Below are 11,856 nucleotides of genomic sequence, written 5' to 3' on the forward strand. Positions count from 1 at the left end.
TTCGACCAAGCGTGGCAAAGGGTGGTCCGGGACCCTTTCGTTCAGTCGATCCATCGCTCTGTTGTTGCCGGCGCGCAGGGTCTGGCTTGGCTATCAGCGGACGCCACGAAGGAGGCGCCAAATAGCGCATCACGTGGTGCGTCTTTCAAGTTTCGGCCCACTATCGAACCACTATATATATCGTCTGTCCTTTGAACACTTTCTCCGCGCCTCGCCATTCGAGCTACGAGCAACGAGAGTCATACAATGAGTATGCTGCAAGCCAAAGACGACAAGTCGACAGACTTCACGAAGAGCCTGGACATTTGGTATGCAGACGGAAGTGTCGTCCTCGTTGCGGAGAAGACGGGATTCCGTGTGCATACAAGTATCCTTGGCTGCGCTTGTGAGGTCTTCAGAGACATGGCCGCGATCCCGCAGCCAACTGGAGACGATGGGTCTGAGACATACGAGGGATATCCGGTTCTCAGGCTGCAGGACGCCGCTGCAGATTTGCACCATTTTCTGAAGGCCATCTATGATTTTGCGTGCGTGCGTACATCTAATAGCATATAACTGCAGTGATACAACTTTATTATAGCTACTTTCGTCCTGGCGTGAAGAAGAGTTTCGCTGTCGTGGCCGCCGTCCTACGGCTCAGCACCAAGTACATCGCTCCCGTCCTACGCCGCCAGGCCATCGAGATGTTCACATCCGCCTATCCCTCTACGTACAAAGCCTGGAAGAAGCGCAACGCGGAACGCCTCGTATCGCCTGTCGACGGCGAGTTCAGCGCGCTGGTCGCGCTCGCGGAGCAAACCGACGTCCGCGCCATTCTCCCGAGCGTCTTCTACGCCGCGGCGAAGCGGCCGCTCGCCGAGACACTCGCGCAACTGCACGCGCTGCCCCTGAGCGAGACTATGAGGCAGGAAACCATGACGAGGTTCATGCTGGGCCGGGAGAAACTTCAGAAAGAGGAGATAAAAGAAGTCCTCACGTTCCTGCGGCCGAGTTTCGCACGGCCAGGCTGTGTGAACGCCAACGACACGAACACCCTTGCACTCGCTGCTAGTACCGCCCTCGAACGCATGGGAGACGACGAGCCGTACTATGAGTACTGCTTCAATAACTCGACCACCGTTGGGACAAGCATCGGTCTGTGCGCGATCTGCTCAAACACCATCAGAGACCACATCGATAGTGCTGTTGGGGGGATCTGGGAGAGGCTCCCCGCGATGTTCGGCCTCCCTGCTTGGGAGGTTTTGACTGCGAGTGATGATGGGCAACAGGATATGTAAAGCTGTGCAAATAAGCATTGGGTCTATTTCAATATCCCATTGGCGCTGCCCTTCCCTCGGCTGTTGTGCCTCCCTTCACTGTACGACCGAAGTTCACATTGTCAGGGCAGATGTCTCATGGGAAGCCGTATCGAATTACAAAAAAACATTTATCATATACTCGGCGGCCCAATGGATCATATGACGATCAGCCTATGAAATACACCACGATAGATGATACAAAACGATTTGCTATAGCTACATTTGGGGTTCAGTGAGACCCACGAACGATACAAAACGACTAGGATGTGTAGAATGAGCGACAAAAGAATCCTTTAACAAGCGTGAATAGACGCAGCCAGCGACCTCCGCTGCTCGAGAAGAAGTGGTGCGCGCCCAAGAAAAGCATCGGTCCCCTTGCTACGCGTCTCTCGCGGTGTGGAACGAGTCTTTTCAAGGAGCAGATCCCGGTAGGACTGGTGCATGGCCGATAGCGCCTCGAACTTCTCGAGGAGGTGTTGGACGCGCTCCGTGAGGTCAGAGCGGTCAAACTTGCCTGAGGCGCTAGGGGTACGAAGAGGGGTGCTGGCGTTGTCAGCGGGGAGACGCAATGCAGGCTTGCTGGGAGAAGACGATAAGATGAGTGACTCGCTTGGGACGCAGAACATGAATGCTCCGGAGCCGGTCGAGGTGTCCTTCAGTGTCGAGGGGACAGTCACAGCCGGGGCCTGGACTGGATCACGAGCAGACAGCCTCTCCGAGCTACGTGCGGCTGAGGAGGATTGAACACCAGCATCGGAGAAGGAAACAGAAACACCAATCTCAGGGCAGGATTGGACACCAGTGTCGACCAGTTCCGGCTCGTCTGCGACGCATTGTACGGCAGCCTCAACAAATTGCACAAGGCGATGACGATGGAGAGGAGTGAGCGCCCGAGCGCGCTGATCGTCTTCTGTGCGAGCCAAGCGTTGAGTTAATATGAGGTTCATGCGCCAGAGAACCAAAAGCCCGGTCAGGAGTCTAGTAGAGTTGTTGGTATAACGGGTAGTGATTGTGTGGTAAAACCTCTTGAACTTCTTCGCTGCCACGTCGCGCGACTTAATCGAGTCGTTATAGAGGGCGCGGTACTTAAGAGCTTCCTTCTCAACGTCCGCCGCACGACTGCAAAGCTGTCGAAATTCCTGCTGGAGATCGACGTTGCAATGCAGGTAACGAATAAGAGCTCGGCGGGCTTCGACTTTTTGAGCAGAGAGGACCTTCCAACGAGCCAAGAGTGAATCTTTCGAGCGAAGAGCAGGAGCAAGACGTTCGCCAAGATGTAGAGCAAAGCCATGGATCAATAAGACGATGTAGATCAGCCTGTGGATGGTCAAAGTTCGCTTATTGTCGAGCCGCTGTGCGGCGAGGATAACCAGTCGGTATTGATCCCTAGATGTCTCCAGAGCTTTTTCTAGCTGTTCGCGGGAGCGGTTGAATCTGTCCTCATTATCGTGCAACCTAGCGTTGAGTTCCCGAATTCGGGCGTTCGCTGCCTCCAATTCGGACTGCAGTTCAAGGTTCTGGGACTGAGCTCTCGCTAGGTGATCTAGATGGCGCGTCTTCTCTTCGTTTGCGTGTCGTTCATACTCGTCGTATTCCTGGCATTTCTGCTGGAGAGCAGCATCGTAAGTCGCAAGCTCCTCTTGATAGGACCGCAAGTGGGTGTCAAGACGAAGATTTTCGGCTCGAAGCTGACGAATCTCAGCTTGCGCTTGCGCGAAGTGGCTCTGCAGGCGAGCGTTGTACACATTGCGTCGTCGCTCCCGGATAAGTTCGTCCTCAAGGGAAGCCAGGGTGCGCTCTCTGCATTGTTCTTCCTCCGTCCATAACCCAAGCCACTGCAGTCCATGGTAAGAGAGATGAAGACAGCTGAGAGGCACTACGCACCAAAGTGATGTCTTGTGCTAAGCTCTCGAACTCCTGCATGTGCATGCGCTTGCAGAGACGGACGCAAACGAGACAGCGGATGGGAATCCTCAGGACAGAAGCTGCGAGTTCCAAGACCAGAGAAATAAAGTGGTAGAGCACATGAGACCTTCGTATGGAGAATAACTAGGTGTCATCCCTTAGAATAACGACATAACAGACGAGGTACGATGCCTACCTCCAGCGATTCTTCCAACACGCAGCAGATGATCAAAAATAATTGTACCGAAGAAAAGAGAGATGCAAAAGCCATAGCGGCTTCATAAAAACAGATGCCCAACAATCCAAAGATGAAGGAGAGAAAGTGAGGGAGAGGGAAGTGAAGAGAAGAGAAGTTGGAACGAACCAAGAGTACTGCAGGCGCGTCATGGTTTAGGATTTATTTCGGTATAACCCATATATAGACATAGCTGCGCTTACATAAGGTCGATATTCTGGACGGCTCTCTGATCAAAGTCGACCCACACCCGCACCACGGATGACATCGTTTCGACCCACTCTTATAATCCAGCGTCCCTTACCAATGGCGGACAAACCTCCTCTTTCCGTCCGCTATGCTATCGATAATTTCTGCAGCTCTGCTCCTCACCGCTTTCGCGGCCTCGGCGAATGCACAAGTAACACAACAAGGCTTTCCCAGGAATAGAGGCATTGCTGGAGGGGCCATTGCAGGTGCTATCATCGGTGCGTTTGTCATATCCGTGTGCTATCGTTCCCCAGCTCATAGGACTTACAGCTGCCATCGCTGGCATACTCTTGTTCTGCATGATCTACATGATGGTCGTCCGCGCGCGGCGCAGGCAGCCGCTCCTGCCAGGCCCTAACGGAGGATTCATCAGAGTCAACCGTCCACCCGAGACGGCGACAGTGCCTGGCGTCGGTTATAACTACAACAATACCTCTGCTTACAATAATGAAGGGCCGTATCAGCCTCCCGCGGGTGACCCTCCCGAGCAGCAAGCGCCACCGCCGTACCCAGGCAAGGAGACGTATCCTGGCCAGCAGAGCGCAGCAGCAGCTCCTAACGCTCCACAACCTGGTGGCTTCGCCTCTCCCCCAGGACCTCCGCCCGCTGCGCATGTTAACAACGCCAGCCCGAGAAATGTAAGCTGTCTTGCCAATCAGCTCTGAAGCAAAGCTGATCTCTTACTCGTAGAATCGCTTCGGATGGTTCAAAGCGAACTAGTAATGATGCCGGACATTATGGCTTAACGTTCACATGCCACCCCCTAATGTATATACACGATGCTCGGATACCTCTTAACCTACTCTTTCGCACCTAGTGTTTCGGCCTTGGTACTTGTCCTACAAAATGGTGTATATATGCAGAAACACAGTAGATTGTACTATCCAACAGACTTCCTATATACCAGTCCTATTGTACAGTCTATGTAGAAGGGATAGCAGTGTGATTCGACAAAACGCGAATCAGATGGGGACACGTCGAGTCCGGTCCACAGTGTACAATAACGATAAGTAGTAAAGGACGACGCACAGATATATAGGCAGAGTAAGAGCGATACGAGTATAGTCACTTGCGGCACACTTCCAGGAAAGGTCTAGTACGACGCGTTCCCACCGCCGGGGCCCTGGTTCAACCCGTCAAGGTACCCGCTCTCGTGCATGAATGTCGTCCAACGCTCGTCAAGGCGCGACTCGCGCGAGGCGAGCCCGAGGTTCACGAGCTCCTGCGGCGGCACAAACGAGCTTGGGCTCGGCGTGGTGGGCACCGCGCGGCCGTGCGCGGGCATGCCTGCGTAGCCCTCAGCGGGGTAGTGCCCCGACACAACTCCCTGGCTGTACTGGTTGGGCGGTGGGGGCGGAGGAGGCAGCGTCTGCATCGGGTACCCCTGCTGGTGCTGTCGCTGGTGTGCCTGAGGTGACAGCTGGTTGACATGCGACGAGTCGCCGGGGGACCAGCTGTATGCGGAAACGGGATACGACGAAGACGCGGGATAGTACGCCTCCTGGCGCGGGGCGGCCTGGTGTTGGACGTACACCTCAGACGAGCCGTATGTCTGGGCGTTCTGCGGTGGCATCCACTTGACCGCAGACGGCGCCTGGCCAGGACCGGTGGTCTCAGGCACACGCAGCGGCGGCAGAGGAGATAAAGATGGAGGATAAATAGGCTGTTGTTGTGGGCGTGATACATACTGCTGGGTAGCGGGAGACGGAGGAACATAAGTCTGTGCCGGGTGAGATTCCGAGTTGGAGGACACGGGTGACGGAGACGGCCGCTTTGAGGAGACGAGGCGAGTACGCCCGGCGAAGATGTCGAGCTCGTCGTCCCCGTCCTCGATCTTGATATTCCACAACGTGCCATCGCCGCGTGGATCATTCCCACCACCAGACAGCGCTGCATGTGCCTTGTCGCGCAGTTTGTGCAGAATAGGCTGCAGAAGACGTCAGCAAGAGACGTTTGCATATTAGCCATGACTCACTAAGGCTTTGGCAGCCCGTCGGCTGTGCCTTGCAGCCCGCTCGAACAGCTCGCAACCTGCATCCAACTGCTGGACGGCCGACCCCGCCAGGGGCGAGCGTGGGCCACGAGTGACGACAGTGCCGAACACGACGACGGCAGAGAATGCATACGTCCAAATGAGCCAGAAGCGCGAGCACAGCGCGGGATACTTCTCGAACTGATTCTTGATCGTCTTGAGGATCGTCACGCTCGCGCGGTACGACGCAAGGAAGGACGCCGCGTACGTGCTCCGCAGCGGATTCGAAGGGCAGTCGATGATCGCCTGGGCAAAGAAGCTGCGATGTATCCACAGGAGGACTGCATCTTTTCCATCAGCGAAAAAAATGTCCGTAGCTGTGCGATGGTACGCACTGATTTCGCGGCAGTGCGACATGACCATCCGGCCCATGGACACGGAAAGTGGTATCGGGTCCTCGTCGTCCGACGGAGCCTTGATCTCCTCGACAAACGCGACGACGTCTGGCGGCACTGGGAACTCGCGCACCTTGCGATCGAGCTCCATGATGGCAGCGTAAGACGGCGGCTCCGCAGCAAGTGCGCGCGACGCGACCTCAGCTACAACTTGGAATGCGAACCGCGGCGCCAACTGATCATCTAAATACGGGTTAGCACGAGGCATGAAATCAGCGTGCAAAAAAGACAGACAGTCTTTAGTCCCTGGTTGCTTGGTCTCCGGTTCCTCTTCCGGAATCTGGTCTGACGAGCCTGGAAATTTGCAATCGATGTAATCCCTCGAGAACGAGGGCGGGCGACCGGTGGTTAGACTCTGATATATTGCTGGTTAGCCGTTATACTACGCACGAAGCACTATTGCGATGTACCTGCCATACGTCTGTGATGAAGAGGTCCCAGAATAAGATGCGCCGTCGCTCGACAACATAGTCGGGAAGTCCCCAGCGCGCACTGTCTCTGTCTGCGGAGGGAAATCAGTATCCTGCTTCGCCATGGGCCACTGGACTTACGAAGGCCGATCTGTGGAAGTGTGAGATCTACGGTGCCAGTGTGAAAGGCCGAGTAGACTTACACTCTGAGCTAGCTGAGCCGCCAATGTCACAAGCGACCACGTCGTCTCCATGGTCGTCTCTTTGTCACTGCCGCACATGGCGGTGTACACGCTCAACAGGTACAGCGCCTGGATGGCGACAAGAGACGGCTTCTCGAGCACGGGCTGCAGGCAGAGCGATGCCTTAGCGAGAATGTGAAAATGCTCGCCCTCGGCATTGTACGGCTCCTGACTAAGGTCGACGAGCGCGCCGACGGCAAAGACCAGGAAGAGCAGCGCGAGGTCGTGTGGACCTGAGTAATCCTGATACGGAACATCCTCCTCCGATATATTGGGGCGTGGCCGCTTGTAAATGGCGGGCAACATTTCATCGACAAGCTGTTCGCGAGTCAGGCCCTGGAAAAGCCAAGCAGCGTTCGTAAGGTACGATTCTGCGAGATGCGTGGCTCTGTCCCAAGGTGGTAAATGGCTCTCGATCAGGCGGCGCACGTCGACAGTCGAACCTATTGGTGTGAACGGGAACGCTATAGAGAACCGCACTAGCTCGCCGTGTATCGGCGGCGTCATGGAGTCTCGCTCTGAGCACTGTCCATCGTCCGATAACGAGGTGCCGTTGTCGTTCTGCGAAAACGCTCAGCAAGCTCTTAGGGCGCGAAAAGCACCACGTACACATAACAAATACTGCAGGTAAGGGTTAGATGGGTCAACGAGGAGCACAACGTACTGTCAACACATACCTCTGCACCCCCGGTAGGACCGAAGAAACGGGAGACGCCATGCTCTGAAACAGACAGCGTGCCGAAGGCGTCGATGATGTCCGGCGGATTGATGGGCGTTGATTCAACCTCTGTCATTTCCTCTTCGTCATGCTCCGTATTCGCGCTTAGCAACTCGTCGCGCAGGAGCGGGTGAGGCTCATTCGAGCCCTTGGCCTGTAGGATGGCCAGAGCATCTTCGAGCTGGCGTATGCGTTCCTTCATCTTGGCTATTCGCTTGTGGAGATGCTCTGTAGCGGCGAGGACAAATCTGAGAGCGCATGCGCAGCATGATAGAGAGTTGAACGATTTCAAAGTGGGATGGAAAGGTATGGGAAGTGAGAGACGAATGGGGACGACAGGACAGCGTATATAAGCAATGCTACCCCGTATATATACAGCAACTGACGTACCGTGTCCCCTGCCCGGTCGCAAGGCTCCCTATTCCCTCATCAGAATGGCCGACTCTCGGTCTGGTGCGGGTGAAACAACCCACCATTAGGGCATAGTGCCGCACATCCTCTGCGCTGCTCAGAATGAGTTATTTCACATCTGCAGGGTTTTGTCGGTGCGTACCTGGCACGATTTGCACGGAATAGATTTGTCACATCGAATCTGGGCCACAGCAAGGGTCAGCGATGAGGTACAAGAGTCGTGGTGGGCGTCGGCATCACCTTGAGTCTAAGAGGAAAGGGAAAGGCGTCAAGGGGAGAGAACTATGGGTTGTGCGACTGATCGCACCTGCGGCACTCAGCGCATGATATCTCCCCTCTGCTTCGCTTCAGCTCAATCTCCCGTGCATGCGTGCTGTCTTGTCTGTCTTCGTCGAGGTCTTTTTTGGACGGGCGGCGACTTTTAGAGGAGAGCGTCGGCTTTGAGGTATCCACAGGCATGGAGATGTGGAAAGAAAGGCGGTTGCTACCAGATGGGGGCACAGCTAGGACAGACCATCCTGCCTTATTTGCTGCGGAAGTAAACCTTTATCACATTTGGAGGACTCATCATCAATTGGTGTATGGGACATTTTACCCTCGAAAGGGGCCATGGACAGCGATCTCAATGCACATCGCCCGCGGGATCTGATGCATCCACCCCTCGCGGATGATGGTGCTCGCGCAAAACCCCCGCCGGAGCCGAAGCGAGAGAGCAAGCTTATCCTAAAGTCCGTCGTCCACCGCCGGCAATTTCTGAGGGTATCTCCAAGCACTTTGACCGCAGACCATCATCAGTTCGCCGTCACTTTAGCGAAATGACTCAGCACTTGTGAATCTAGCATCAGCCGTCTATATTCCTACGTACCAGCCTCGGCCGACCGACCATAGTCTGCTCCGCCTTCCAGATGCTCTCCCCGACAGAAAAATACGGCAAGAAATACAGTTCAGATCTCGGACACCCTACCGTGAAACAGGGACCTCCGGGTGCTGCATGAGCCGATCGTACCCCAGGGCAATGCGCAGCGGCCAGTAACGGCAATGCAGTGGGTCACCTACTGCGCCGAGGCTTTTTGGCTTGCGTAGGATTTCTAGAGGGGTCACTGCCACGAACCAGCGCAAGGGGTTCAAGAATCCCGCGGGCAAGCAGACCGTTGCTGCGTCTGAATAGGGTTAGCATCTTGCCTCGTAGGTTCGCTGCACACACGCATCCCTAAAGCATCTTATCGTTGAAGCAAGAAAAGCAAGGCTCCTGCCGTCGACTCACCAGGCAACACAGAGGGGCGTCCTGCTTCATCAGCAGCTGGACAACGCTGCTGCCTTACCTGGTCATATGTTCTCGCAGGGACGGGCCATAGCTATCGCTGTTGTCTGCATGTGTCTCCGCCGGACCCATGCCAATGGAATGACTCTCAAGAGCACTAGGGTACCACCCAAAGGAACGGGCCACTGCCAGCTGCCGCTGCTATGGTAGACAGGCCCAGCCCATGAACGAGTTATCTGATAAGGCAGGCGCTGTCCACAACATTCTTTGAGAGCTTAAGACACGGGCAGCATGATTGGCATGGTCCAATAGCTGCGACCTGTTGGTTGCGTCAATCAGCAGTTGTCCGACTGCGAGGCCAGCCTGGGATCCGCTGAGAAGCTTCCCACCGGGGCGATTCTGTAGCCGAAACACCAGCTAACAAAAGGAAATATATATAACAAGCACAGACAGATCACGTACACTAGAGCAGTGATGTCGTATATTACAACAACCTGTACGGGGTATCCTGCGAATCCAAGAGAACATATTGCAATAGCCTTTGTGAATTGTCCGAGAGCGACGCCATATGCAAGAGATCTTCCACGGCGCGACAAACCTGTTCTTGGCCTCCCGTTCCCAGCGGGTTATTCATCTATGTGCGATAGCTGCAGCTACATGGATGCGAACCCGGAGTCGCTGACCCGGTCGGCTGATTTAGTTGCGGTACCGAGGCGGACGATGCCTGCGGTGAGATGGCATATCAGCTGAGGTTTGGAACATTCCGACACGGTGGGACGCACTGAAGTAAGCATGGGAAAGTGCCTCGGCAGCCGTAAGCCGCTCGCCATGATCGTAGCGCAGCAGCTTGTCTAGGAGGTCGATGACCTCAGTCGTAACGTTCGGCTTGTTGTCGGTGGTCACGAAGCGCGTCCATGACACCTTGGGATGACTGCACCATGTCTCGCCATGAGGACAAATTGCAATTGCACAGGTTGGTTGCGTGACTACAACGTGCTTACCTCTCTAGGAGACCGGGGTTGTCCGTTCGGATAAACAGGCCGTACTTCTCCAGATACCGCTCGAACGAATCTGTACCCAGGACTTTCAGTATGCGCAGGAGTTGATCCTCGTTATCCCTTCCTCGGAAAAAGTGTTCCTTGCGGAAGATCTACGGGCATAGCATAGGATTTGAGCCAAGATCAGGTTTCGTCGCCTTGACAGCCGATGTGCTTACCATGGATGCCAACATGCACCCAACACTCCATAGATCCAAACTGTAGTCATATTTCTTGTACTCGACCAAAAGTTCGGGCCCCTTGTAGTAACGCGAGCCGACCCGGATGTGATACTCCGTATCAGGATGATAGAACTCGGCCAAACCCCAGTCGATCAGTCTAAGCTATATTGCAAGATTAGTCGGCCTTGAGTATGGAAGCTGGTATCGGGTCTCACCTTGCGACGTGCCCGATCAAACATGACATTGCCAGGTTTGACGTCGCGGTGCATGATGCCGCGCGAGTGAACGAAGTCAAGTGCCTGCGGGCGCAAGCATTGCGTCAGCGGTCATTCTTAGCGCACCGAAACGATAGGATGCTCACACTAAGGAGCTGGAAGACATAGTGCTTGATTTCAATCTCCGTGAAAGTGGGATAGAGTTCCTTCCAGTCCGTGTTGTGCACATATTCCATAATAAGGCTGTTCGACCTCGAGGGTGAGTCGTGCACGACATCGAGCAGGCCCACAACGTTCGGGCCTCCAGCGAGATTCCGCAAGATCTTGATCTCGCGCTTGATTTTCCGCTTTGCGACCGGTTTCAAGACCTTGATGACGACGGTCTCTTCGTTAGACATGTCCACGCCTTGAAATACCTTACGTGACTTCAGCCCGTGTCTTCTTACGTCCATACGAAACTTACTTCAGAGTACTTTCCGCCTCCGATGCGGGAGATAATCTCATAGTTGTCCGGCACATTCCAGTCGATCCGTAGGCTTTCTGGAAGATGGGCACGATAAGCTCATATTGAACAGCGAATAGAAGTACACAACACAAGATGATGAGCCGATGTGCATTGAGGGAAGATAATATTGCTGACAAGGCCAGTGACTGGCCCTACTGCTGCGGTCGTCCCCGAGCCCTCATGGAACCTACATCCGTGCGCTGTTGGCCAGCAGACACTCGCAAAGTGTCATCTCGGGGGTTATCGTGAAGTCGATTAAGTGTGATGGGCCTTCTGAGCCATGGCGTACGAGGGTAGGAACGTGTCTCATAACCGGCTTCCATAGTCTTGCGATACAGAAGCAAGAACGTTCCAAGGCTTCCCACCGCATTGCTTTGTCGCAATATTATCTCCCCCCAGACATTCTGCAGACTAGATCTCTGCAGAAACCCCCGTTCAGCCCGACCAAGGATTTACCACATACCGTAGTCATACCACCCAGGTCCCAGTCGCGCGTTCACGTCCGCATGCACGCGAGCCATGTCGGTCGTTCCACAGTACGCTGCAGTTCTAGTAGAGCACAGGTCAGGAGAGGAAAGGGATCCCGTAGTGGAGGGGACCGGGGCTGTTCAGCGGTGGACGTCGGGCGTGAGCATCGTATTAGGCCACGATGCTCAGAGTTAACCACAAAATAAGGGCCGAAACCAAGCGGCACGTCGGTAGCAGGCGCCGGAATGGAGCGCTAGCCCCAGACCCTAACCTCAGCGCCCTTCGCCCTCCTC

General features: G+C 54.9%; 6 protein-coding genes across 6 annotated transcripts; 2 read left to right on the top strand and 4 right to left on the bottom strand.

The window, feature by feature from the left end:
- Positions 1-167: 167 nt before the first annotated feature.
- On the top strand, positions 168-1,277 carry PHACADRAFT_188091 (uncharacterized protein; the record flags this gene model as incomplete). Its single annotated transcript, XM_007400737.1, has 2 exons — positions 168-527; positions 581-1,277. Exons 1-2 carry the CDS (start codon positions 247-249, stop codon positions 1,275-1,277), a joined length of 978 nt encoding a protein of 325 aa, XP_007400799.1. The 5' UTR covers positions 168-246.
- A 314-nt stretch (positions 1,278-1,591) lies between these two features.
- On the bottom strand, positions 1,592-3,474 carry PHACADRAFT_32554 (uncharacterized protein; the record flags this gene model as incomplete). The annotated part of the gene is made up of 3 exons (XM_007400553.1): positions 1,592-3,133; positions 3,183-3,347; positions 3,400-3,474. 3 exons carry the CDS (start codon positions 3,472-3,474, stop codon positions 1,592-1,594), a joined length of 1,782 nt encoding a protein of 593 aa, XP_007400615.1.
- Positions 3,475-3,868: 394 nt separating this feature from the next.
- PHACADRAFT_263861 (uncharacterized protein) lies at positions 3,869-4,468 on the top strand. Its single transcript, XM_007400738.1, has 3 exons — positions 3,869-3,905; positions 3,958-4,325; positions 4,378-4,468. The coding sequence occupies exons 2-3, from the start codon at positions 3,987-3,989 to the stop codon at positions 4,405-4,407; spliced, it is 369 nt and encodes a 122-aa protein (XP_007400800.1). The 5' UTR covers positions 3,869-3,905; positions 3,958-3,986; the 3' UTR covers positions 4,408-4,468.
- Positions 4,469-4,545: 77 nt separating this feature from the next.
- Positions 4,546-8,076, bottom strand: PHACADRAFT_263863 (uncharacterized protein). Its single transcript, XM_007400739.1, has 12 exons — positions 8,038-8,076; positions 7,958-7,988; positions 7,875-7,902; positions 7,444-7,732; positions 7,376-7,387; positions 6,728-7,327; positions 6,666-6,675; positions 6,525-6,616; positions 6,349-6,469; positions 6,055-6,297; positions 5,663-6,000; positions 4,546-5,614 (listed from the first exon to the last, which is right to left on the bottom strand). Exons 4-12 carry the CDS (start codon positions 7,684-7,686, stop codon positions 4,781-4,783), a joined length of 2,493 nt encoding a protein of 830 aa, XP_007400801.1. The 5' UTR covers positions 7,687-7,732; positions 7,875-7,902; positions 7,958-7,988; positions 8,038-8,076; the 3' UTR covers positions 4,546-4,780.
- A 101-nt stretch (positions 8,077-8,177) lies between these two features.
- PHACADRAFT_166210 (uncharacterized protein) lies at positions 8,178-8,354 on the bottom strand (the record flags this gene model as incomplete). The annotated part of the gene is made up of 1 exon (XM_007400740.1): positions 8,178-8,354. The coding sequence occupies one exon, from the start codon at positions 8,352-8,354 to the stop codon at positions 8,178-8,180; it is 177 nt and encodes a 58-aa protein (XP_007400802.1).
- A 1,219-nt stretch (positions 8,355-9,573) lies between these two features.
- Positions 9,574-11,733, bottom strand: PHACADRAFT_263867 (uncharacterized protein). The gene is made up of 8 exons (XM_007400741.1): positions 11,559-11,733; positions 11,054-11,130; positions 10,737-11,006; positions 10,591-10,674; positions 10,373-10,537; positions 10,158-10,306; positions 9,939-10,087; positions 9,574-9,880 (listed from the first exon to the last, which is right to left on the bottom strand). The coding sequence occupies exons 1-8, from the start codon at positions 11,614-11,616 to the stop codon at positions 9,810-9,812; spliced, it is 1,023 nt and encodes a 340-aa protein (XP_007400803.1). The 5' UTR covers positions 11,617-11,733; the 3' UTR covers positions 9,574-9,809.
- Positions 11,734-11,856: the final 123 nt, after the last annotated feature.

This window comes from Phanerochaete carnosa, assembly GCF_000300595.1.
Source record: "Phanerochaete carnosa HHB-10118-sp unplaced genomic scaffold PHACAscaffold_11, whole genome shotgun sequence".
Classification (NCBI taxonomy): Eukaryota; Fungi; Basidiomycota; class Agaricomycetes; order Polyporales; family Phanerochaetaceae; genus Phanerochaete; species Phanerochaete carnosa.